The following is a 24646-nucleotide window of genomic DNA, read 5'->3' as shown; positions in this document are numbered from 1 at the left end:
TGGGTCAGTTAAACGCCATGTACACGCTCATGGGCTGACCAACTCAATTGTTATTTACTCGTTATTTGAATTGGGCCAACAAATTTCATGGAACGCTCATGGGAGGCCCAATTCACAAACTTTATGTTGCTTTATTTAGTTGGACCATTCAAAATTGCCATGAAAAGCTCATGTGAGGGTCAACTAGTTTGATATGCTTGATTATTTTATTCTTGGAAAATCTTATAAACATTGTTCATTTACTTAAATGATTCAAACTTTATACATATTATTTTTAAATCTCGACTCGTCCCTCGAGTCTTCACTTGCCCTAATTTATGTACATACATATACGGACGCATCCCTATTATCTCGCATAAACTCATTTCCACAACTTACCCGTCATCTTATACAATTTCGTTGTTGGTCCTCATAGAATATCTTTCCTAGTAATTAATCATCATAATCAACGTCGTTCGCCTGCTTCTCGTGATTTCCATTCGACTACTATAATCGACAAGGAGTTTGCTGCTGTATTCTGTTAACCAAACGATCGCCAATCTCGACAAAACTAATACCTCGACAAGAAATCTTACACTAACTCATATCTGTTAAATATTATTTAAATCATCTTTTCTTATTTATTTCCATATTCTCAAACTATAAATTATCAAGTATATTTCAATCATTACCCTCGGCTTTAAAACTATAAATATTTCATTACCTCTTGTTTGTCCTCAATCTCATGATGGTTTTCACAACTTACTTTCCATTTTTATAAGTCTTTATTATTAAAATTCAAATATTGTAAATTTTATTGATATTAACTAAATTTTTCATCTTCCATTAATTAAATTTTTACCATTAAAATTGATTTATTGATAAATCTCCATTAAAACCCATCACTCACTTTATTTATAGATTAAGTTCGAAAATTAAGCGATGATTCATAAATACTTCAACTCCCTACTTTGATTTTTGATACATTTTGAAAATTTTAAAATGTTTTAATGATAAATTCGTAGTGTTAGAATAGTCATGGTGGTTCATACATTTCTAGCATCGTGATTATTTTATTATAATATTTCATATCTCATTCTCATCTCCACTATTAATTTGATATTCATTATTTATTTAAATTTTTCATAATAAATCATCGATAATTCAATTTACTTATTTCCTACTATTTATAAAGATTTTGTGAAAAAGACATAATTCATAATTTAATCTAATTTAATATCTTCAATTACCTAATTTATATTTTATCCAATTTTAAAGATTTATTGGAATAGGACTATCTCGGTGATTCGGGAATATCCGCTTCCCAATTTAATCTATTAACTATTTAATTCAATATGTATATTTTTGCATTATCATTAATATTTAAATTATTAATTACTAACTATTATAATATTTTAGAATATCTTAATCGAATTAATCTAATCTCAAAATTACCAACTTGAAAAGCTATAAACTTTATATTAACTTCTCTTTAAATCTCATAAGTTCTCGAACTAATCAAACTCGACTCACCAAAATCTTCGTTTAAACTTACACTCTCGATCTTATGGATTTCATTCTAATGAATACGATCTTTAAAGATTCCACATGTTATTAAATATCGTAAGAATTGTTATAAATTAAATTTTTGTGCATATCATCTCATGAAACAAGTTCCTTTATCTAACACGTTTAACTTCATATTCTACTCTTAGCTTATTCTCAATCATCATAATTCACTTCAAATGTCTGTTTCACGAAATCCATTCCAAGCTCTAAAATTTGTAACTTTGCTCTAAAAGGTGTTTAGAAATTTCACGGTTTTAACAAATTCAACTCGAACATGTATTAATTATCTTTTGAATTTAAATTTAAATATTATCAAAACAATGCTTGTTCGTTTGACTTTGCATGCGTATGGACCATCACCAAAACCTTCGGTTTTTGCTTATTCGTGGAAGATACAATGCTTGTTCGTTTGACTTTGCATGCGTATGGACCTTTGACTCGTCATATCTATTGATTCTTTCACTTTCCGGGTAAGTTGTAAACATAGGAATCATTCATATACATTCCCTAGTCATAACCTTTAATCAATTTCGGTGGTTGATGGGTGTTGACTGGTCAAATCCTTTAAAACTCGTTAAAGGGCAAAATAGTCAACAAGTTTGACTATCCGTTTTCTCATACTTCTGGTCAGATTCAACGTTCGGTCCAGAAAACTTTTATTCTTGTAATGTAATTTTAAGGCAACTGACCAAAACCCGACTTCCGACTCACTGCTCGGATTCTGGTCAGTACCAGCTCGCTTAAATCTTAAATTTAACATAACTTGAGTTCTAAACGTCCATTTGGATTGATTCTAGTGGTAACGAGTTCATTTTTATTTATATTATCATATCCTAAAAATCTCATATTCTTAATTTTTTATATCGTTTGACATGTAGTGGACGACTCGCTTATTCGTCTAGCTCGCTTATTCATTTTTATATTCGTTATTCATTAATCTAAGGTGAGTTTATCATTCCCCTATTTTACAAATTTTATAATCGTTTTGGGGACATATACGTACGTATCCATATTTCATACTATATATATATATATTCAAACAAATGCATACTTGTTATTGTGAGTGATTTAATCAAACATACGTGCTACTTGCTTACTTGTGTTACCATTCAATCAATCGTATATTGGGATTACTATTCAATCAATCATATAGCGGGTGTTTCTACTGGTGACCAACGCCCGATTCGCTTGGCAACAGTCTACATACTTGTTTATGGTTTGATTATACTTACCGCACTTGTCAAGTTATGCTTATTTATATTGTTGTGTCAAAACTGGTGATATTCTCACTCAACTTTATGTTGACAAAACTTCATTTTCTATGCATATGGAGGTTGCTTGTATTGAAGATTAAAGTTTGGACATGTAGACAAGACCTTAGGATATAATCAAGATAATCATTATTTGAGTTTATATTCATTGTATTTAAATTGTTTGTTGTAATGAATAATATGTGTATACTTTGAATAAAATAATTAATTAGATATTGTCACTTATATTCATGATAGTATCTTCGAGCTGTGAGCAATCGGATCACGCCGCGGCATTTCCGCCTTAGGTTGGGGTGTGACAAAATTCATGACCCATTTCTCTCTCTCTCTCTCTCCATAATTCGGTTTCCTCAAGAACCTTAATCCCCATCACTAATATACATCCTAAAGTGGAACTCGACAAAGCTAACTATCATGTCGTCTGGAGCATTCTCATCAGTTGTGACTACTCTCTCTGCTGTAACAGGTATGTTTTAGTTAGAGGTTTATCATAATATTTGTGTTTTCTATTACATACGTGAACATACCATATATTAAAATTTAGGCAATTAATAAAAACCAGTGGAAGAAGCAAAATAAAACAACAACAAAAAAAGACAAAGACTCGTTAAGTAGCCAACATCTTAAACTAAGGTGCTGTTTGTTTTTTAAGACAAAAACTGTCTGCAATCTGATTTCATGTCTGCAACTGAAGATGTGGTCTGAAGGTCTGCAATCTGAAAATATAATACTGTTTGTTTTATAAATTGGGTATCGTCTGCATAAGCTAAAAATTAGTTACCTATCATACATATCACAGTAGATAGAAGTCATTTAACGTTTGTATACTAGTAAAATAGTTGGTGGTGGGCGGTGGACGGTGGTGGTGGCGGACGGTGGGTGGTGGTGGTGATGGACGCGATGGTGGTGGGTGGTGGACGGTGTTGGTGGCGGATGGTAGGTGGTGATGGTGGCGGACGGTGGGTGGTGGTAGTGGACGATGGTTGTGGCCGATGGGTGGGTGGTGGTGGTGGGCGGTGGATGGTGGTGGTGGGTGGTGGTAGTGGACGGTGGGTGGTGGCGGTGATGGATGGTGGTGGAGGCGGACGGTGGGTTGGTGGCGGTGATGGTGGCAGACGGTGGGTGGTGGTGGTGGACGGTGGTGGTGGGTGGTGGTGGTGGCGGACGGTGGGTGGTGGTGGTGGCGGCGCACGATGGGTAGTGGTGGTGTTGGACATTGGGTGTTGGTAGAATGTTAAGAAGTGTGAAGATGTGTGAAGAAGTTAAACAATAGCTTCTTTTTTAAGATCATAAAAGCTGTTTGCATATCTTATTTAAAAGAAAAACAAACAGTCTTCAGAAGATTATGACTGCGCGCCCGCAGACATAAGCCTCCTGCAGATGTTCATTAACGTTGAAATTTGGCACCCGCTACCTATAACGAAGCTTATACTGATAATTGCCAAAGACGTTGACGCAAAAGTAAACTCATTCTTTAGGTTCATATGTTTATGTTACAAGATTGGGGACTCGACGTTAGTACCAAATTACGTTGTATCATGCTTATGGTAGTAAATAGTAATGTAGAGTTAATTCACTTGTCTTCTACAATCCTTTTCTTTTTAGTGCATAAGAGAATAAGTATTACTATGAGTTTTTAGTTTTATTAACTTATTTCATTATAGCCCGCTAAAATGTTAAAATGCCCTTGTTTATACTTGCCTAAATACTAGAGGTTGTTTTTTTATTCTTATCCCTAATTGAAGTTCCACATTGTCTGTATTCTACACTAAATCTCGTGAGCGGTCTAATGTGTACATTGTTGTGAAAATTAAGGATGATATTGTAATTGTGTCAGATCCTCTGATGATTCTTTGTACTTAGTATGCTAACAACGCTAATAATGTGACAGTTATTGATATAAAACTCAAAGGAAACATGAAACCTTATATGTTGGTGCTCTCGTTGTTTGAGGGGAAGTCCTTTTAACTTTGAGTTTGACTGTGTACTAACTGCTACATATTTTGATAACAAGACCCTTTCTTATGTGTTATTAAGCAGATCTTTGATTTCCGATCTTCTCTTCGACGTTTAAGGAATTCTAGTTGTTTATGGTTCAGCACAACCTTAAACAATGTAAGCAAATTCAAATGGTAATGTGAAAGATGGTTTTGACCTTTGATTAGCTATTCAAATGTAAAAGCCTAAAAGGAGTTAACATGATGGAGCATTGATTATAAACAAGTTCTTTTTTCAAGACAAATAAAACTTTATACAAATGTGTATTCGTGCAAACTTTTTATAACTTTTGTAGTACTTACTAGGAGTATGTATATCTTTTAATGGTGTGGTGCAGTAAATACGAGAGGTAAAAGAACATAGGGTAGAGAACATAGGGTAAGAGGTTCTTAGAGGGGAAGGGGCACTCATGAGTAAGACCCATGCACCGATCAATCCCGTACTATCATCTCATTTCTACCCTCATGTACCCGTAAATCACAAATTCACCGGCGGCACCTACCCACAAGTACCCTAGAACTTTTTGTGTTTTTGTTTTTTATAATAATAATAATTAATTACTCATTTATTTTTTCCAATTGTCATATATTCTTCATGGCAAAGGTTTGCCATGAATTACAATTTGACAATCTACCCACATAGGTAGGGGTGGGTTTGCCTTATGGCTTGAAACCCATAAAGCTTACCCTTGCATGTGCCCATTCCCCTCTTTAGTATGTGGGGTATTTTACTTCACTTCTCACTTAGTTATCAGCGTCACATTATTATCTCACTCCAAACCCACTAATTACACTCTGTCAAGGAAATAGTGATAAGATACTTCCTAATTTGCTTCCCTTTTTTTCCAAATAAAATAATAACATTAATATCTAAAATAAAATTTAAATTTAATATAACTAAAATTAATACTACATTGAATATTACCAACTAATTAATCAAGAACATATATAAACATAAAATTAAAAAGGCAAATTGGATTTTAATAATCCAATTTTTTTTGCAGTTGGTCGATAATTATTTCACCTCAGAAAATAGTTGTCGTTGGTGCCACCTTTCAATTAAATGTTTTCATTGGATCTCCGTTTTAAAAAAAAAAAAAAAAACTTAACGTCCTTACGTTTTTTTCCCCCAAATTTCAAACTAATGTTTTAGAGTTTTTTATCCGAATGAGGACACGAGTCAATTGATGTAAAACTTACATTGAAACGGTGCTCCAAATGACGAAAATGTGCTTCATTCGGGTGTTTAAACTTTCAATTAACAAAAATTAAGTTGTTTGTAGCATCGTTTCGAGGCAAATTTTATATCAATCAACTCGAATCCTCATCCGATCAAAAGCCCTAAAACATCGGATTGAAATTTGGAAAAAAACTTAACGACGTTAATTTTTTTAACGATATCCAATGAAAACAATTAGTGTGAAAGGTGGACTGGTGGCAACTATTTTCTAAGGTAAGATTATTATCGTTCTACTGCAAAAAGAAGGGATTATTAAAATCCAATTTTCCAATTAAAAAGTATATATAAAATTTCGAGTACTCGTCATCGTCAGGTGGTTTGAAAAATGTTAATATATTTATCAATTTTACTGGTCCAAACACGTGTCAAATTTCATTTACGATACCAAAATTATATTACTCCCAAAAACAAATATGTTTTCGTTAAAGCTTCTACCGGGATATTCAGAAAACAATTTTTATACAAAGCTATGTATTTAGTTATTGTTTTTTTAAAATTGATAAATACAAATAACCAAAGATTAATTATATGCTAAATTAATTTAAATAGCCTTGTGAGAAATATCAGGATTCAGGACCCCTTTGAAACTTTAGGTCTTGTGAGGTTCTCAGACTCATCCGGGTTTTCATCTCATAGAGTGTTACGTTAGAGAGTTATGTTTTTGTGGTGGCACAATGACTGTCAAGTGGTAGCTGACGGTATGGTTTTTTGGGACTCTCAAATTTGAAGAGTGCGATGGCCTTAAAAACACAAGAAAAATCGTTGTTTAATAATAAAATAAAAAAAGTTGTTAGCCAAGTTAAATCATATTTAGAAAATGAGTGATATTTCTAGAATGGTTGCTTTGGTTGTAACGAATATGCATTAACCGCAAAAGAATATTTAAAACTTAACGTCTAAAAAATATTGTAGTCCTTGATTTTAACTAAAAAACAACACGTGACGTTTTATATTGGTTTGGGTCGATTCAAATACGTGAACATGTTGAAATGAGACCCAAGTACACGAACACACATACGGATTCTGTTTAGTATAATTTTTGTCACTACTGCATACCCCTAACCATTTGTTTATACAAATTAACAACAAACTTACTAACCAATTACCCTAAACATTCAAACCATTAATTAAATGTTGATTAATTAAACTCTTTCACTTTGTTTCTTCAATTTTCTCTTTTAACTTATTTCAAGATTAACTTTTAGCACCCCTTCATAATTTTGGAACCAACCCGTTCTTTTGCTCTTTTTCTTGATCGAACCATACGGGTCTCAATTGTTCTTTCTTATTGCACATTTTATTATAATTTTTTAAAATATGACTCTTAACTATATTTTTTTACTTGTTTTAAGATAACTTTCAATAAATTGTGAGCAAATGTTTGAACTTTGAATAGTTACATTAGTTTGTAGATCAAATGTGTTCGGAAGTTAACATGTTACAACAACTAAAAACTTAAGAAAAAGAAAAAAATTATGCTCTTATATGAATCAAATCCCAATATATAAAAAGCAATCCAACATGTAGGATTCTTTCTGACAATTATCCTATTATTGTTATAAATGACGCACCGTATATTTGATTTAGGAAAACACCACTATTTTCGGGAAATATGTCAATTTTTTAGCCAACATTTGCGAAATTTTAACTACGGAATCTGAATTATTTATAGAGATGCCAAATCAAATAAAGGTTGTACCAAATTAGGCAATTACAATGATACAATCTTTGTTTAAAAAAAAAAAAAAAACTTCACTTCTTCGTAAGTGATTAGGCCTATTAATCTACAGCATCAGAGTTCAAGCATTGAAACGAATTTTAACAATTAATTATTCGTTTTGACGCTCAAGAGAATTGAACCCATGATGAAATGGAAAATCAACTGACCACGAAACCAGAGGCCTAATGATACATCTAACTAGGTATAACAGCGTATTTATGTTGTTCAATTACAACGACACGTTTAAATTATGTAGCAAACATTTGAACCAGTTATAACGGTTCGTTTAAATCAATTTAAAGACACACTGGTAAAATGCCCAAGCGGGCACGATGGCTGCTTGGAGTCCATTTTTGCGAAGGCCCAAAATTTTCATATATATCTAACAATAGCAAATAGATAAACACATAGTGCACACTTAATATACTTCTTTTTATTAAGTAGGCTGACTCTTCCAATCCAACTCAATCGAATGAGAAAAAAGCTGGGACTACGACTTGTCTTGTATTTGTTCGATGAGAAATGCGAGTCTGTTTGCCTAGTTATGGGAATACTACCTTCAACAGCCCTCTTGATGAATGAAAGAAAGGCTTTAGGAGCTCTGTAAGCCCACACCTGTGTAGAGTGGATCGTTCAACACCTACGGCACAAAACAACTTTTTAAGCCTCGGCTAAACAACTAAACATTAATAAATTAGCCCACTAAAGCAAGCCTGCATTAATTTATTAAACACCTATAAAAGAAAAATGAGGATTGCAGACGTCGACAAAGAAATTATGAGTGATTGACAACATTATGCTAGTAATGGTGCAATAACTTTGTTTTGTTACTGCATTCAAAATACAAAAAATAACGTTGTGCACCCGACATCAAAACCTTGTGTCTATTTTATGCTTGTTTTTGTGAAAGAATGTCATTTTTCTTGATCCTAAAATAAAGGAAATCATGACGCTTGACGCTTGAATGAATTAGGAATCATGATCTTACGTCCAAACACTTACAACGTGCATATAGAACCAAGCAAACTTATTTAAACCAGCATAAAACTTATATGGTTACTAATAATGTCTACACATTCAATTGACCTATTTAGCCTCATCCTAAAATATTTTTCTTCATGCCATGTAGGAATATCAGTGAAACCTGAATCCGATAGGAAAACCTGAAACCCGACATAACTGGGATGGGTAATGCCTGACCCATTAGGCTTGGGATTAGTTTTGGAATTTTTCGTGGTTTGGGACGAGTTTGGGATTTGTAATATACCCGATTATCCGAGCCGATTACTCGATAACATTAACCCGTTTACCCGATTATATACCCGATGTACCCGACATAATTTTTTTATATAGTGTTTGTTGAAACTTGTTTATGCCAATTATTTGAGACGTTTTATTTTTCTGGTAATTATATTTGTAATCGATTAGTTATATTTTGTCAAAACCCGATGGAAGCCCGACGGGTTTTGGGCTAGGTTGACAAAACCTGATTGGAACCCTAAAACCCAACGGGTAGTTACCCGATTAAAACCTGACGGGTTGAGACGAGCTTTCATAATCGGGTATGGGTTTGGGAAAACCAAAACCCGACCCAAACCTAACCATTGCCATCCCTACATGTTTCCTTGTCATAGATTGACCTAAAATGAGGTAACAACCGTATTTATTCATATTCCTAAATAAACGTAAAATGGATTGTCCTAAAATACGACCTGAACACGACACGAATTTAAATGAACCGATACAACAGAAATAAATATACGGGTTGGATCAAGGCCGAAAAATCTCAATACGCCAACCAGCCAAATCAGAACTTATCAACCCATCAACCCTACACTATTTGCACTTGACAACCTAAAAAAACCAATCCTATACCAAAAATGTATAAAGGTATAAAACTAAAACATGTCCTTTTTCACATGACCCTCAAACTATGCCAACAAGTACAAACCGACCTCTGAAGTTCCAGTCCACAACAAAAGTATCCTCTACGGATAAAAAACCTTACAACACACCCTTTGCCTTTGGTGAAGAAAGAGAGTGGACAACACAACACACATCCTCTGTTCTCAATCTCATTCATTTCCAGATCTTCCTTCGTCTTCATCCTTTCTCTAATCCAGATTCCACTGATGGTGAGTCCTCAGTTACACCATCTTTATCTTTATCTTTAATTCCACCACTTTTATTCAATCCGATCTGTCGATTTGCAGGAATCTGAATTCAAATCCAAAGCTTGACGCTTGATGTTCGAATGCTACTAATCCGATCACTGGGTTCTGTTTAATTTCACCATAATAAGGTAATTAATTAGTCTTTTGTGGGTTCTTTTTGTATTTACATATAGATCTGTTAAACCAAGGTTTATGATTGAAATCGCATCAAGATTAGAGTATTGATTATTGGGTTTTTTTGAATTGTAGTTGAAATTGAGGTTAAGGTTATTGTTGTGTAAGTTATTATTATGGCAATTCAACAAGGGGTTGTGGAGAAGATGGAACCGGAGAACGGTAAGCTGTTTGTTGGTGGGATTTCGTGGGATACGGATGAGGATCGGTTGAAGGAGTATTTTGGTAGTTATGGGGAGGTGAGTGAGGCAGTTATTATGAGGGATCGCTTGACGGGCCGTGCGCGTGGATTTGGGTTTGTTGTGTTTGTTGATCCTGCTGTTGCTGAAAGAGTTGTCATGGAAAAGCACATGATTGATGGTCGAACGGTATGTTTTTGTGTTCGAATACTAGTATGCGTTATACGACACAATGTGATTGTTTGTTAGTTGATTTAAGGGGTGTTTGGATGTTGTCTTTTGAGATTGATCTATGTGGAGGTAACTTAGTATTCAAGTATTCTTTTTTATTACTAATATACCTTTTATAAGTATCTTTGATTAGGTGTCAGCATGATATTGAGTGAAAAATGCTGTCTTTTAAGTAAAAGATGACATTTTCATCATCCATTATGTTTTTTACTTGAGTTAGTATAATAATGAACAAGATGCATATTGAGTGACTTATTCAAGTAGTTTGAATATGTGGACTGCCTTAATGATAACAAAGCTGAATACTTAGGTGTCGTCTACATACATTATCCCTATTTATCTTTTGCTTCCTTAAATAATAACACTTAAAGAGTGTCAAATGTGATTATTAAAAGTTTACAACTTCATGCATCATAGGCACATATGATAACTATTTTCTGCACCATGTTTATTTACAATCAAAAGTGATTATAACAATTATGATTTTATTCCAATCAACCTCATGTTATCACTTACAAAATGCGCATCCAACTACCCCCTTTAGGGCTGTAAACGGACTGAACTGAACCGACGAGATCTTGTCCGTGTTCGGCTGTTAAGCTTTTGTTGGACAAATGACGGTTCATGAACACTCTACTGAACGAAAATTCATGTCTGTGTCCGTCCATTAAGAAATTGAGTTTGTCCTTTTGTGTCCGTTCGTTAATATTGTTAATGGATGCTAACGGACAAATGAACACTAATGGAACCTAATGGACAAACGAACGCTAACAGACATTTATGAACATTAATGGACAAGCATGCATAAATGACTCTAGTGAACAAACGAACATAAACGATTACATATTACTTTCAAAAAGTATAATCATTGTTGGACGTTCACGAACACTATTGAACGAATGCGGTCTCTGTCCATGTTCATACCGTTAAGCTTACTGAACGAAGGTTTTTGTTCATGTACGGTTCGTTTATTAAAAGGACGAACATTAACGAACTTCTTGTCAATGAACATCTGGTTCGTTTACAACGCTACCCCCTTAAATCTTGAAATTGATTCATGAAAGTATTTTAAAGATAAAAGAGAAGTTTCTAGGGTTTAGATTCTTTATTCATCGTTTCATACTTCATGTTAAATTATTATTTTACTCTTCAAATTTCAAGGTTGAAGCAAAGAAGGCGGTTCCAAGAGAAGACCATCATGGACTAAACCGAACTATTAACAGCATTCAAGGATCACCGGTGGGTCCCATGGGGCGCACAAAAAGATATTTGTAGGTGGTTTACCATCAAACATAACCGAAAGTGATTTCAAAAACCTATTTTGATCAATTCGGTACAATCGCGGATGTAGTGGTAATGTATGACCACAACACTCAAAGGCCAAGAGGTTTTGGTTTTATTACATATGATTCAGAGGAATCTGTGGATAGAGTGCTATACAAAGCGTTCCATGAACTTAATGGTAAAATGGTTGAAGTCAAACGGGCTGTCCCTAAAGAGTTATCTCCAAGCCCAAACCGCAGCCCGTTAATCGGATATAATTATGGGTTAAACAGACCAAACACGTTTAGCTCCCAACAAGGTTATAATATGAGCCCAATTGGCAGTTATGGAGTTAGAATGGATACTCGGTCAGCCCGATTGTTGGTGGTCGAACTGGGTTTCCTCAGTTTAACTCACCTGGTTATGGTATGGGCTTGAATGTGGAGCCCACTTTGAGCCCGACTGCATTCAGCGGGTCCTCGGGGTATGGGCGGGTTTTGAGCCCGAATTTTGGTGGAAATCCAAACAGATATAATATTCCTATTGGGTTTAATCAAGGTAGTGGGAGAATCGAGCCGCCTGCCAATTCATCAGCCCGAAATGTGTGGGGAAATGGTGGGCCCATTAGCCCAGTGGGGTCGGGTTCATATCTGGGTTCGGGAAGTGGTGGATTTGGAGTGTTTGGTAACAATGGAGCAAATTGGGGCTCTTTGCCCTTAAATGGAGGGAGTTCTTCGGCTTATAGTGGTGGGAATTTAGGCGGGTTTCGGGCCGAGGAGAATAATTATGGCTGGTTGGTAGAAACAGTGTTACTGGAGTGGCCACAACATCATCCTTTAATGGGCCAATTAATGGGCCTATAAATGGGCCAACCAGTGGTCACCAGGGGTTTTATGGTAATTTGTACCGTGGGGGGTCAATTTATGGAGATGCAAACTTGGCAATCTTCGTCTGATGAGGTTGATGGGTCAGGTTCATTTGGGCACGGGCTCAGTAATGCTGAAGATGTGGTGGGTGATGAGTATGTTGGGAATTATAGTATTGCAAATAGACAAACGAGTAGAGGTAAGTTTATCATAACCTTTTAATTTTTAACAGTTGATATAAAGTATTTAAGGGCATTTCAGTAAATATCCTTCTAAAAGCTCAAAATTTCATGATATCATATTTATTTTTCATTACTTTGAAACAATAAAAGTATCATATTTATCCATTGAATAGTAAATTAAATTAAATCATGTTACTAATAGCAATTTGTTTTAATGAATAAACAAAGAGTACACTATCACATTATGCACGAACATGTTTTATGGTTTCCTTTTGTTATATGTTTATTTTGTGAAACACACGATTAGAATTGCCGATAAATATGATATTTTTGGTCTTTGAAAGGAGAAATATGGTTTATGAATTTAGAAGGACGTGCACAGACACACATATACATGAAATTTTGAACTTTCACAAGAATATATACATAGCATGTTAGGATCAAATACGATTAGATTTAACGTTTTAAGCATACAAATAACTAGAATAGTTAACTTCATTTTTCATAGTGTAATTACTCTAGTTCAAAACTGTAAGGTAATGATAATTATTCTAGTTATTAGTACATGTAGTAGGCTAATTTCATTTGTATCAGATCCCACCACTATATATATATATATATATATATATATATATATATATATATATGAAATTAATTTAATAATAATCAAAGAGTGATTTGCTTGTTAATCTAATAATTAAATACGCTATTGTTTGCAAGGATGAATCAATGTGGATAAGTTGCAGAAAAGAAGTTTTGTCCAAAATCACCCGTTCTTGCAAAATAGTGTTCGGCTTTGTATTTTTGCAGAATTTAATGGTATTGCATGCAATAAATATCAAGTGTGATAGTTTAAACAGTTAATTACTCAATCTTAAAATTAATTCTGCTTGTTAACTTAAAGTACAATGCCACTCATCTTCTTATTAGAATTCTCCTATATTGTTCAAATGTATAACAAATTATCTAAGATGCTAACAGTAGGTTCTTTTGTTTTTGCTTGTGTCTAAAAACATGAATTACAAAGGCTTGAGATGTCATAACATTGAAGATCCATGAAAGAGTAGAATGAAATCCTATTTGTAGAATTTAAAGGTGGCACTTTGACGTAGTTACTAATAAAGGTACCGATATTGGTTGTGTCAAATAAAAAGATTTAGCTATAAGTGGAACGGGTCAAACAGGCTGATTGTTAGCCGTGATCCTTTTATACATTCAACCTCTCCTACAAAGATTTAGATCATTTTATACATATAGCCCTGCTTGCGGTGCGCACATATGATGTATATATGTGTGAACCCTCGGGTGGGCAAAAGTGAAATTGCACTAATTTTGACGTTATTTTACTAATCTCGTGAAAATAACGTTAAAAGTGACGGACGGTTAATCAGGCATCATGTAGTGGCGTTGATAGCTGAAAGATAAGGGTACATGCACCGATCAGCCGGTGTCCCGATGATTGAGTGCTATGTGCCTTATGTCCAAGGCTTGATGCAAAACTACTATCGAGCCGGGGGTCTCACCGGAAGCAGCCTCTCTATCCCTATGGGGTAGAGGTAAGGCTGCCTACATCTTACCCTCCTCAGACCCTACCATAGCTTTGCTATTGGTGGGATATACTGAGTACGATGATGATGATGATGATGATGATGATGATGAATTTTACTATCATAATGTATTGTATTTGCAATCATAGTTGACACATGCATTACTTATATTAAGTGTAAAACTTGGACAATATAGTGTTAAGAAGATCAATCTAATATCATGGTGTCAAGTGATCCATTTTGACCTGTACTTCCATTTTAAACATTGCTATATAATGAGAGTGATGATTGCTACTTGAAACCATTGTTGTGAAAATACAAGCATGCACTACAGTTTTGGGCAGAAATTGCCAAGCATTATAGTTGTTTTTGTATTTTAAATTCCCATATTCTGTCCACAAATGCTCGTTTCATGCAAACTTTTAAGTGTTTTCTTTAAGTCATTATAACTATGATTAGATACTCCCATAAAATAAAACGGTATAATAGTAATCTTAATCTTACATGATGGCATATCATGATGTTTTATTATATTTTGCAGTGTTCTGTTGAGTATAGAACTAATTTCATATATATTTATATTTATCTGAATTTCATTATAGCATATATTTACCTTTCAAAACACTAAAATAATTCTATTTACACCTTGTTAATAAAACAAAATTAGTTTATTGTAACAGTGTTTTACATTGAATAATAGGAAAAGACCGCAGTTTTCTAGGATCATTTCATCTCATGATGTAACTGTTTTATTTTATTTTGCTATTTGATTGATAAATATAGTATCTTTGTTATTAACATATTTTTTTTACCTTTTCTACAGAAATTGCTGCATAGAAGAAGTTTTCATGTTCTGCATACGATAAACCAACATTAGGAGGAGGACCGATTCTCAGTTGAACTGAACTGTGAGTTTCGTACATATCCCTCGTTAGCATACGCCACGTCAGCATCTTTAATGCAAAATTTGATTCTTGATAAGATACATTTATACACATCAAGAATGGCAGTTTATAATGGGATTTTGTTCAAGTTTAAGAATTTTGATTTCTAATTGACATTTAGGTTTCATTGAAGTTGTAAGATCAAGAATGAGTGATATATTGTGCATCCCTTAAATAAGGATAGTGGAATAGAGGAATAATATCTTTATCTTTATCTGTTAATTGTTGTGTTCTTTCATCGTGTTTATTTCGAGGGTGTTTGATTCCTTGATCTCTTTAGCTATTTTGATGTTTGGGATCGTTCATTTTGCGACCTTTGGTATAAACTAAAATTGCAATTAACAACTCATGTATTTCCATAATTGTGATTTATATATTTGTTAGTGTTTATATGTGATATGTCTCTTATAACTTAATTGGCTTCACAATCATAAATAAATTATCCTCTTGAACAATTGAGTGACTTTTAGTTTCATTTATAGTAGCTATATATTTTTTAGGTCACTTTTATTTGAATCTATATGATCCAAGTTTGTTAAATGTGAGTGAGACATGAGGAACAAAAACAATTAAGAATAAAACTATTATAAAAAAACTTCCATTTGAACCGGAGTCGTTGGTTGTTTGAATTATCACAACCAGAGATGAGATCGGTACCAAATAGGTGCCAAAAGGTCACCAAAAGTACAAATTGAATTTTAAGAAAAAAAGGTTTCGAATACTGTGCCGAATCTACTGGTTTGGTATGGGTACCAGTGCTCGGTATTAAATGCTCATCCTTAGTCATAAGTCATCATGTATTACATACATTCAAAAATGAACATTAAATATTAAATAGGTTGACCCAAAATGTGTCACGATCGAGGTTGATGTAGTTGATATGAGTTAATATGCGGTCATGTTTCGGTTCACCTACTCGACTTGTCAACCCGCCAACTTGATATGAGTATATACACTCAGCACTCATGCTAAATGGGACTTAACTTTTCTTGTTACGTATGGTGTTAATGAATAATAATAATACAATGGAATCCTCTTTGTAAAGGATCTATAACTAGACACAAGAATGAGAAGAAATTAAATGCTTCCTGTAATGCATACCCTAATGTGAAGCTTGGGTTTAAGTGTGGCAAACCGAATTGACAACAATCATTTGGTCAAAATACCAGCTAGTTAAGTTGTAGTAGCAAATAACAAACACTAAGAAAATTAGCCAATGCCATACCATGCATAAAATGCAGATCAATTTTAAGATGTTTCTTACGTTGATGAAATACTAGATTAACTGTTAAATAATCGGCACCAATATTGCTGCACTAAAGTGTAGGTGGACATGCTAGAGGAATACGGGGGCTCATGTAACACGTATGTAATCCAATGAGTCCCGACAGCAGTATGAGATAGAACATGATACTCAACCTCTTTACTAGAACATGCAACATTAATTTCTTGTAGGTTCAACTGATAAGGTTGGGTCCAAGAGAAACACAATAGCTTGTAGCAGATCGTCGATCATCAGAGCATCTTGCTCAATCTCATTCGAATAGATAGTTGGATAGCCAAATCATAAGTGATCGCATCCTTATGATACCACAAGATACGCTTAGCTACGACCTGAGCGATCAATAGGTCTTTCTAGAAATGGAGAAACCTTACTGGCCGCATAAGCTATCTTAGTTCGAGCCAAGTGATGCTCGACTCCATCATTGTTTTTTTTTTTTTTTTTGTATTTGACTTTAATATTTTTTCATTCAGCTCGTATAATACATGAGTCTCCAACCTAATATCTATCTATATCTATACTCTTCAACAAAAACCTAAAATGTTTTGTCACCTGTCACTCCCACATTAATCCTCACAGGTTAAAAAAATTAAATCCCTAAAATACTCATTATCATTTATTTGTTAACTGATAACTGCTAAAAACTAATTTCAAGGATGAAAGTAACTAAATAAATACTTAAATTGTAACTAAATATTAATATTTCATCAATTAACTGTGTAATACGCGGGTTGTAAGCAAGTATTAATATAAACATATCACTACCAACAACACAACCAATTTTCATTGGTGTTTACTTTTTGTTGTTAAAAAAAATGGGGTTTACATAGTTAACTTAAATGCAAAATTGAATCCAAATCAACTCTTTTTTCATTCATTCAATGCTAAAAGTACTAATAATAAAGACACAAGAAGTGATTCCGTGGGTTAAGCTCGCTCTGATGGGCTTTAATTAGCTGGGCCAAAACGTAACGGCTAGAATTAAGGGCACAATCGTAACTTCACATGACCGCCATGTGGACCGCACCAAGTGGTTGTATGATATAACGGTCATCTCCCAATCAAACCACCAATTTTCACCATTTTCAAATTCCAGCTCTCACGCTCCAAACCTGCTTCAATCAATCTCATCAATTCGATCTCCAATTATGAAGTCCTACTCTGAGATATCGCGCAACCGATCACCCGGAAGCATTTCGATTTCCTCCATTCGAAACCTACTTCCGAGATCCGGAGCTGTAAAGAGCAAAGTCAGTTCAAACCCTAACCCTAAGATATTGCGTTTCAACGTGGAGAACGTGCCGCCGGAGGATGCCAACGTTAAGGCTAACAAACCGCCTTCGGCTGTGAAGGAGTCGGCTCAGCAACATGAGGAAGTACTGTTTCCTTCAGATCCACATGTAAAGGTATGATTTAGCTTTTAAGTCATTGATTTTGTTATGTTTGGAATAGGATTTGAGCTTGGGGAATATTGTTAGGTTATCGCGAGGATTAGACCTCCTAATTCTCACGAAAGAGAGGATTATACGGTTCGGAAAGTTTCGGATAATTCGGTGGCGGTAGGGGATCGGAAGTTTACTGTGGACACGGTGCTCGATTCTAAATCTAGCCAGGTCTGTAGAGTTGTTATTAATTCTGTTATAAGTTATTGCTAATTAGGTATTAGAAAATTGATAAGATTTGCTATTATGATAGGAGGATGTGTTTCAATTGGCTGGTGTGTCCATGGTTAAGAGTGCAATGGCAGGTTACAACACATCGATGCTAGCTTACGGACAGGTAATAATTGTTTGTATGATAACTAATGAACTATATAGTGGCAATATCTCCAATGGTTGATAATGTCTTGCAGTCTGGAAGTGGAAAAACTTACACGTTGTGGGGTCCGCCAAGCGCAATGCTTGAAGATCAGTCGGCCAGTGGTGATCTAGGAATTGTTCCACGCATCTTTCAGATGCTGTTTGCTGAAATCCAACGAGTAAGCAACTGTGTTCTCGTTCTTGATTTACACATATAGAGAATACAACACCGACTTTTTAAAATATAGAACTACTAGAATCATGTAAACAGTTGTATCTTTTGCTTTAACTGTGATATATAAGGCGATAAGTGTATTATGCGATTTCCGTGGTTTCTGGTGGTTCTGTATTGATAATTTGAGTTACAATTCAGGAACAAAGTCAAACGGAAGGTAAACAGATAAATTACCAGTGCCGCTGTTCTTTCCTTGAGGTATGTGCTTTGCAGCCGCTTTCATCTGTCCTGTTCTTAATTTTGAAATTTGATGATGAATTTTTTATGCCATTGAATACTATTTTACAGATGTACAATGATCAAATTGGGGATTTGCTTAATCCAACCCAGAGAAACTTAGAGGTGGATACTACCTCTAACTTTTGTTGGTTTAAGTGATGTTAATCAATTTCTTTATTTCTCTTGTTGATGGTTGTAAACTTGTAATGAGACAATGCAATCTAAATTTCAGATTAAAGATGATTCAAAACATGGGTTTTATGTTGAGAATCTGACCGAGGAATATGTGACGGACAATGAAGATGTTACTCAAATTCTGATCAAGGTAAGCGATATAAGGATATCCTTGATATCATATAAGTGTATTTTTCCTTAAATCTACCAGAAGGACAATACTACATCATTAAAGTTGCTTGTTAACGCTGCAGGGCCTTTCCAATAGAAAAGTTGGAGCAACAAGCATAAACTCCACAAGTTCAAGATCGCATGTCGTGTTTACATGTGTCATTGAGTCCTGGTGCAAGGTAAAAACGAAGTTATACCTGAATATCACTAGCTGAAAGACTTTTTTATGTTTTCATCTTTTCAGAAAAATGAAAACATACTTCTTATTTGTAGACGATAAATTAATTGAATTTTAAATGTTTAAGAGTGGTTCATGCTATCGCTTCTGAAACACCTGAATTGTCTTATGATCTTTCTATTTTTGATGCCTAATTGTGTTCAATTTCTGAATCTTCGTAGTATAATTGTCATTCATATCATGTAGATGATAATTAACTGATTTTTAAATTGTTTTAAGGGACCGTCTTATCACTTCTGGAACAACCTTTGTCTTATGATCTTGCTATTTGATACCAGTTTCTTTTTAAATTTTAAATCTTGTGGTACAACTGTTATTCGTGTCAGAAGGGACATCCATTACACTTCTGAAACATGGTGTGCCTTGTGATCTTGCTATTTGATACCTATTTGAGTTCAATTACTGAAGCGTTGTCATAAATTTGCTATCAGATGCCTACTTGTGTTCGTCTTCTTAATCTTTGTAATCATATTGTGATTCATCAGGGTACGGCTTTAAAGAATTTTGTGGTAGTTCAAAAACAAGCAAGATTACACTCATGGATCTTGCTGGGCTCAAGAAGAACAGAATCAATGATGCTGGTAGAGAGTGTGACAAAGAAGGAGAATTTGTGAAAAAATCCATATCACAACTTGGGTATGTCAGTTTGTCACTAAAATACAACCCTTTAGGCTGTTTGTTTGATAACAAATGATGGTTATATTCTATATAAGCGTGTTTGCTTTATATCTCACGTTGACTCATGTTCAGAAACTTGGTTAACATCCTTGGTACAAATCATTCTGGAGAATCTAAAGACATCCCATACAACAATTTCTGTTTGACACATCTGCTGAGAGAATCACTTGGTGGCAACTCAAAGCTTACTCTTATATGTGCCATATCCCCAGATGACATGTAAGTTCACTAATTTTAAGAGTTTTAAGTTCAAACTAATTTACTAAGATTATGTTCTCTCAAATGGGTCGGAACACTTAAATGCACAAAATTTCCTAAGCCATTTTTATTAAAAACTATATTTTTTAAACGTATCAAAAACACCTACTATAACTTTGCATGTGTTTAAATGTTTTATGTCAACCAGGAGTAGCCCATATGTTTAAATGTGCGAAATTTCCTAAGTCATTTTTCAGATAATATAATTTTTAATGACATCTGATACATATCTTAAACTGCCGGACAAAAATCTTTTGGATCAATCCCACCGGTTATCGATCCACACCAATATTATCTGTTTTGGTCCCACCTATTAGTTGATAGCTTGATATGCAACTTGAACTCTTTTATGGACCGTTATCACCCAAAATCAAACCCATACCAAAATCCAAAATAGTCAAAAGTAGCCTAATCTGTACTTCCATTTTGATGCACAATAAGTTATTTAACAAGCCAATAGATTTTTTAAATACGTGACCAAGAGTCTATTCACCACCGATCTTCAAAGTGACTTGAATCTCTTTTCTGGAAATTTATAGGTGTTCTGCTGAAACTATTAGCACACTCAGATTCGGACATCGGGCAAAACTTATACACAATAATCCAATAGTAAACAGATTAATAGAAGATGATGTTAATGAGCTTGGCGATCAAATTCGTGAACTGAAGGTTTTTTCTACTTGAAAAGATAATTACTTTTCTGTTCATTTGCTAATAAATAATAATTAATTAAATATGTTTGACTTTAATTCTAGGAAGAGCTAATAAGAACAAAAACAGATTCTAGTTATAAAACTGGAAATGTGCGACAAAGCTTAAATCAGTTACGAATCAACCTTAACCGCTCACTAATCTTCCCACAACTTGACACTGATGTGAAAGAAGAAATGGATATTGATGAACATGATGTTAAAGATTTACAACATAAGTTTGATACGTTACATAGTTCTTCTTCTGATGAATTTCAAGAAAACTCTGAAAGTAAAGACACAAGGTTTTTCTCTATGGGTGCTTGTGAGGGTGACATGGCAGGTGAACAGTATGCCAGCTGTCAAGAAGACAGTGAGCCTGAAACTGATGCATTCAATGATCCTACATTATCAGAATCTCCAAAACTCGGAAATGTCATGCAAAAAAGTGCAGTTTTTTGTCAAGATAATGCAGCCCGGGAATCAGTAAAGATAAGCGATCAAATCATGTCTTCTTTGAGATCAAGTAAAATGTTTGTCGGTCCCACTGGATCGCTTGCAGCTAGTCTTCAAAGAGGTAGAGAGATTATTGACAACCACCAAAGGAGCTCGGTTTTAAATAAGTCACTGGTCGCTTTGTCATTTGATCATTTGGCTAAAAACACAAACGATGCATCTGTTGAAACAAGGAGCAAATATATCTGTTTAAATTGCCAGCAAAGAGTATCTAATGATGTTGATGAAAGCTTCAAGACATGGGTTGTTGGAAAGAACAATCCAGGAAACTCAAAAGAAGTAAGAAACTAAGAACGAATTTGGTTTGTGTTTTATAAATTTATTCAAAAGCAGTTTATTTAACTGAACTCAAATTGTTTATCTGTGTCAGGTAGCTGCAGAAAATGCCAAGAAAGTGAAAGACCTTGAAAAGCTTTGCAGGGAACAAGCAGCAGAGATCCAGAATTTGAATGATTTGGTTAGTTTTTTCTTCGCATTAATGTTATCAAATATAGGTGGATGTATATAGCTATGTTATCAAATGATTTGGTTATTAATGTTATCAAATATAGCTATGTTTTATCTAAACGAGGGTCACACAGGCAAAGTGAACAAAACAAGTACCAAAAACTGAACTAAGTGTTCTGGTTCATCATCATCATCATCGTACTCAGTATATCCCACCAATAGCAAAGCTATAGTAGGGTCTGAGGAGGGTAAGATGTAGACAGCCTTACCTCTACCCCACAAGGATAGAGAGGCTGCTTCGGTGAGACCCCCGGCTCGATAGTAGTTTTGCATCAAGCCTTGGACATAAGGCACATAGCACTCAATCATCGGGACACCGGCTGATCGGTGCATGTACCCTTGTCTTTCGGCTATCAACGCCACTACATGATGCCTGATTAACCTCACGAGATTAGTAAAATAACGTCAAAATTAGTGCAATTTCACTTTTGCCCACCCGAGGGTTCACACATATATACATCATATGTGCGCACCGCAAGCGGGGCTAAGTACTCCCCTAGTACTCGCTACAAGGTATGGCGCCGAGGAGAGTTTCTTCAACTGCGCCTAGTTACTGAGAATCGATCGAATATGGTCAACCCCGGTCAGAATCACATCTAGTCGGTTAACTTGGGCCGATTTTGACTAAAAAAAGAAAACATAATTCATAGTTCTATAATATTATAAAAAATATCACTTTTTTTAGTTAATGATTAGCAAATTTAGAATAATTTAGTATTTAAAAATATATATTCACTTGTTTTGTTATAAATATTAGCATACTTATGATATTTGACATATATTTAATATCCACAAATTAATTTTCTTTATATTCACCGTTTCCGAGTACGGAGTACTCCCCATGTACTCCGAGTACACCCAACTCCCCTAAAGGCCGCCTAGGGGCCGCCTAGCGACTTTTACAACCTTGTTAAAAAGTAGGCAAAAAGATAACATTTTCTTGTTCCAGGTATTGCAATACAAACAAGAAAGAGAAGGTGAAACATCACTCCTTGATGAGCTAAGAAACGGCAAAACGTCTCTTATATTACAATCCCTCCATTTAAGAAAAAGCAGATTAAACGACACCGTTCCAGAATCTGAATCTGAATTCCAGAAAGAAAGAGAAAGATGGATGGAAACCGAAAGTGAATGGATCTGTTTAACTGAGGAGTTAAAATCCGACCTAGAAGCCACCCGACGTCGTTTAGAAAAAACAGAAACCAAACTGGAGGCGCATAAAAAATGTACTGAAGAACTAGACGATGCGCTGATGAGATCCGTTGATGGACACGGTAAGATGATGGAACATTATGCGGATTTACAGGAGAAGTATAATGAATTGGAGGAGAAACACCGGTTGATATTGGAAGGGATAGCAGAGGTGAAACGGGCAGCTGCGAAGGCCGGACAGAAAGGGCACGGGAAGCGGTTTTCGAAGTCGTTGGCTGCGGAGCTGTCGGTGATGAGAGTGGAGAGAGAGAAGGAGAGGGAGATGTTGAAGAAGGAGAATAGGAGTTTGAAGATTCAGCTGAGGGATACTGTCCAAGCTGTTCATGCCGCTGGTGAACTGCTTGTTAGGTTGAGAGAAGCTGAGGAAGCTGCAGCGGTTGCACAGGTATGGATTCATTTTAAAACAATAACGGTCAAATATGAAAAATATTTTTATCAAAATATAACTAGTTGTAGCAGACTGGAATTCTTTCGGTTTAGGTGCACTCGACATAACAAACGAAAGAGAACCCAAAAAGTATATTCACAATATGTTCAAAACCAGAAGAGAACCCAAATTGGTAGTTAAATATTTATAGTTTATTCTTAATCCGTGCTTAAAAAATGTTTTGGAAAGCACAATATGTACAAAAGTGACCCCTTTTTAACTCATAACTCATTATGCAATAACCCATCCCACTCGCTCAATTTGCCACCTCTACATTGTCAAAATCCACTAGTCGCTTTGAAAACCTTTAACGGTATTTTTATCGTGATTATGTGCAGGAAAACTATGCAAACATTCACGAAGAGAGTGATGAACTAAAGAAGAAAATAGAAAAACAAAAAAGAAAACACCAATTGGAGATTATGACAATGAAACAGTATCTTGCTGAGGACCGATTGCCTGAATCTGCATTAAGACCTTTCTACAAGGAAGACTCAGAAAATGATGGTGATGATTATGATGATCAAGCGTGGAGGGCTGAATTTGGACCAATATATCAAGACCATTTTGTTATAGTTTTCTATTTGTTGGGTTTTTTAAGGTTGTGTTTGTTCGCCAACCACCAATAGTGGTTTGTTTGTTGATGAGAAGAGTTTGTCTGTTTTGATTTTTTGAAACATAAGAAAAACCATAATGATATGGTGGAAATATATTTGTGGTTATTGATGGTAATTATTAATTTTTTGTTTTAGAGTTATGCTCATGGCTCAAGAAGATGAGATCGATTTGCCACTATATCACAGCTTAAATAAACCCAAATTAAAAGAGTGTCTTCTTCACCTGATGCATGTGGATCATCTATCCAAGAGCCTCAAGTAACATAGTTTTGTTCTAACAACCAAACA

The 24646-nt window shown here is 34.8% G+C and overlaps 1 protein-coding gene and 1 pseudogene across 2 annotated transcripts; both read left to right on the top strand.

Moving 5' to 3' along the window:
- Nucleotides 1-9835: 9835 nt before the first annotated feature.
- Nucleotides 9836-15550, top strand: LOC143569028 (heterogeneous nuclear ribonucleoprotein 1-like; annotated as a pseudogene). Its single transcript, XR_013141663.1, has 5 exons — nt 9836-9911; nt 9990-10078; nt 10200-10492; nt 11696-12862; nt 15216-15550. The product of XR_013141663.1 is annotated as a heterogeneous nuclear ribonucleoprotein 1-like (transcript).
- Nucleotides 15551-17744: 2194 nt separating this feature from the next.
- LOC143569038 (kinesin-like protein KIN-12C) lies at nt 17745-24370 on the top strand. Its single transcript, XM_077055043.1, has 15 exons — nt 17745-18024; nt 18097-18231; nt 18314-18397; nt 18471-18596; nt 18791-18850; nt 18941-18994; nt 19104-19196; nt 19300-19406; nt 19959-20090; nt 20205-20351; nt 20930-21059; nt 21146-21874; nt 21966-22052; nt 23052-23699; nt 24080-24370. Exons 1-15 carry the CDS (start codon nt 17767-17769, stop codon nt 24368-24370), a joined length of 3081 nt encoding a protein of 1026 aa, XP_076911158.1. The 5' UTR covers nt 17745-17766.
- The last annotated feature ends 276 nt before the right edge of the window (nt 24371-24646 follow it).

The sequence above is a fragment of the Bidens hawaiensis genome, unplaced genomic scaffold, assembly GCF_021521415.1.
Source record: "Bidens hawaiensis isolate Kalapana, Puna unplaced genomic scaffold, B.hawaiensis_p1.1 tig00024293_1, whole genome shotgun sequence".
NCBI lineage: Eukaryota > Viridiplantae > Streptophyta > Magnoliopsida > Asterales > Asteraceae > Bidens > Bidens hawaiensis.
The sequence above is the reverse complement of the archived record's forward strand: the minus strand, read 5'-3'. Positions and strand labels throughout refer to the sequence as shown.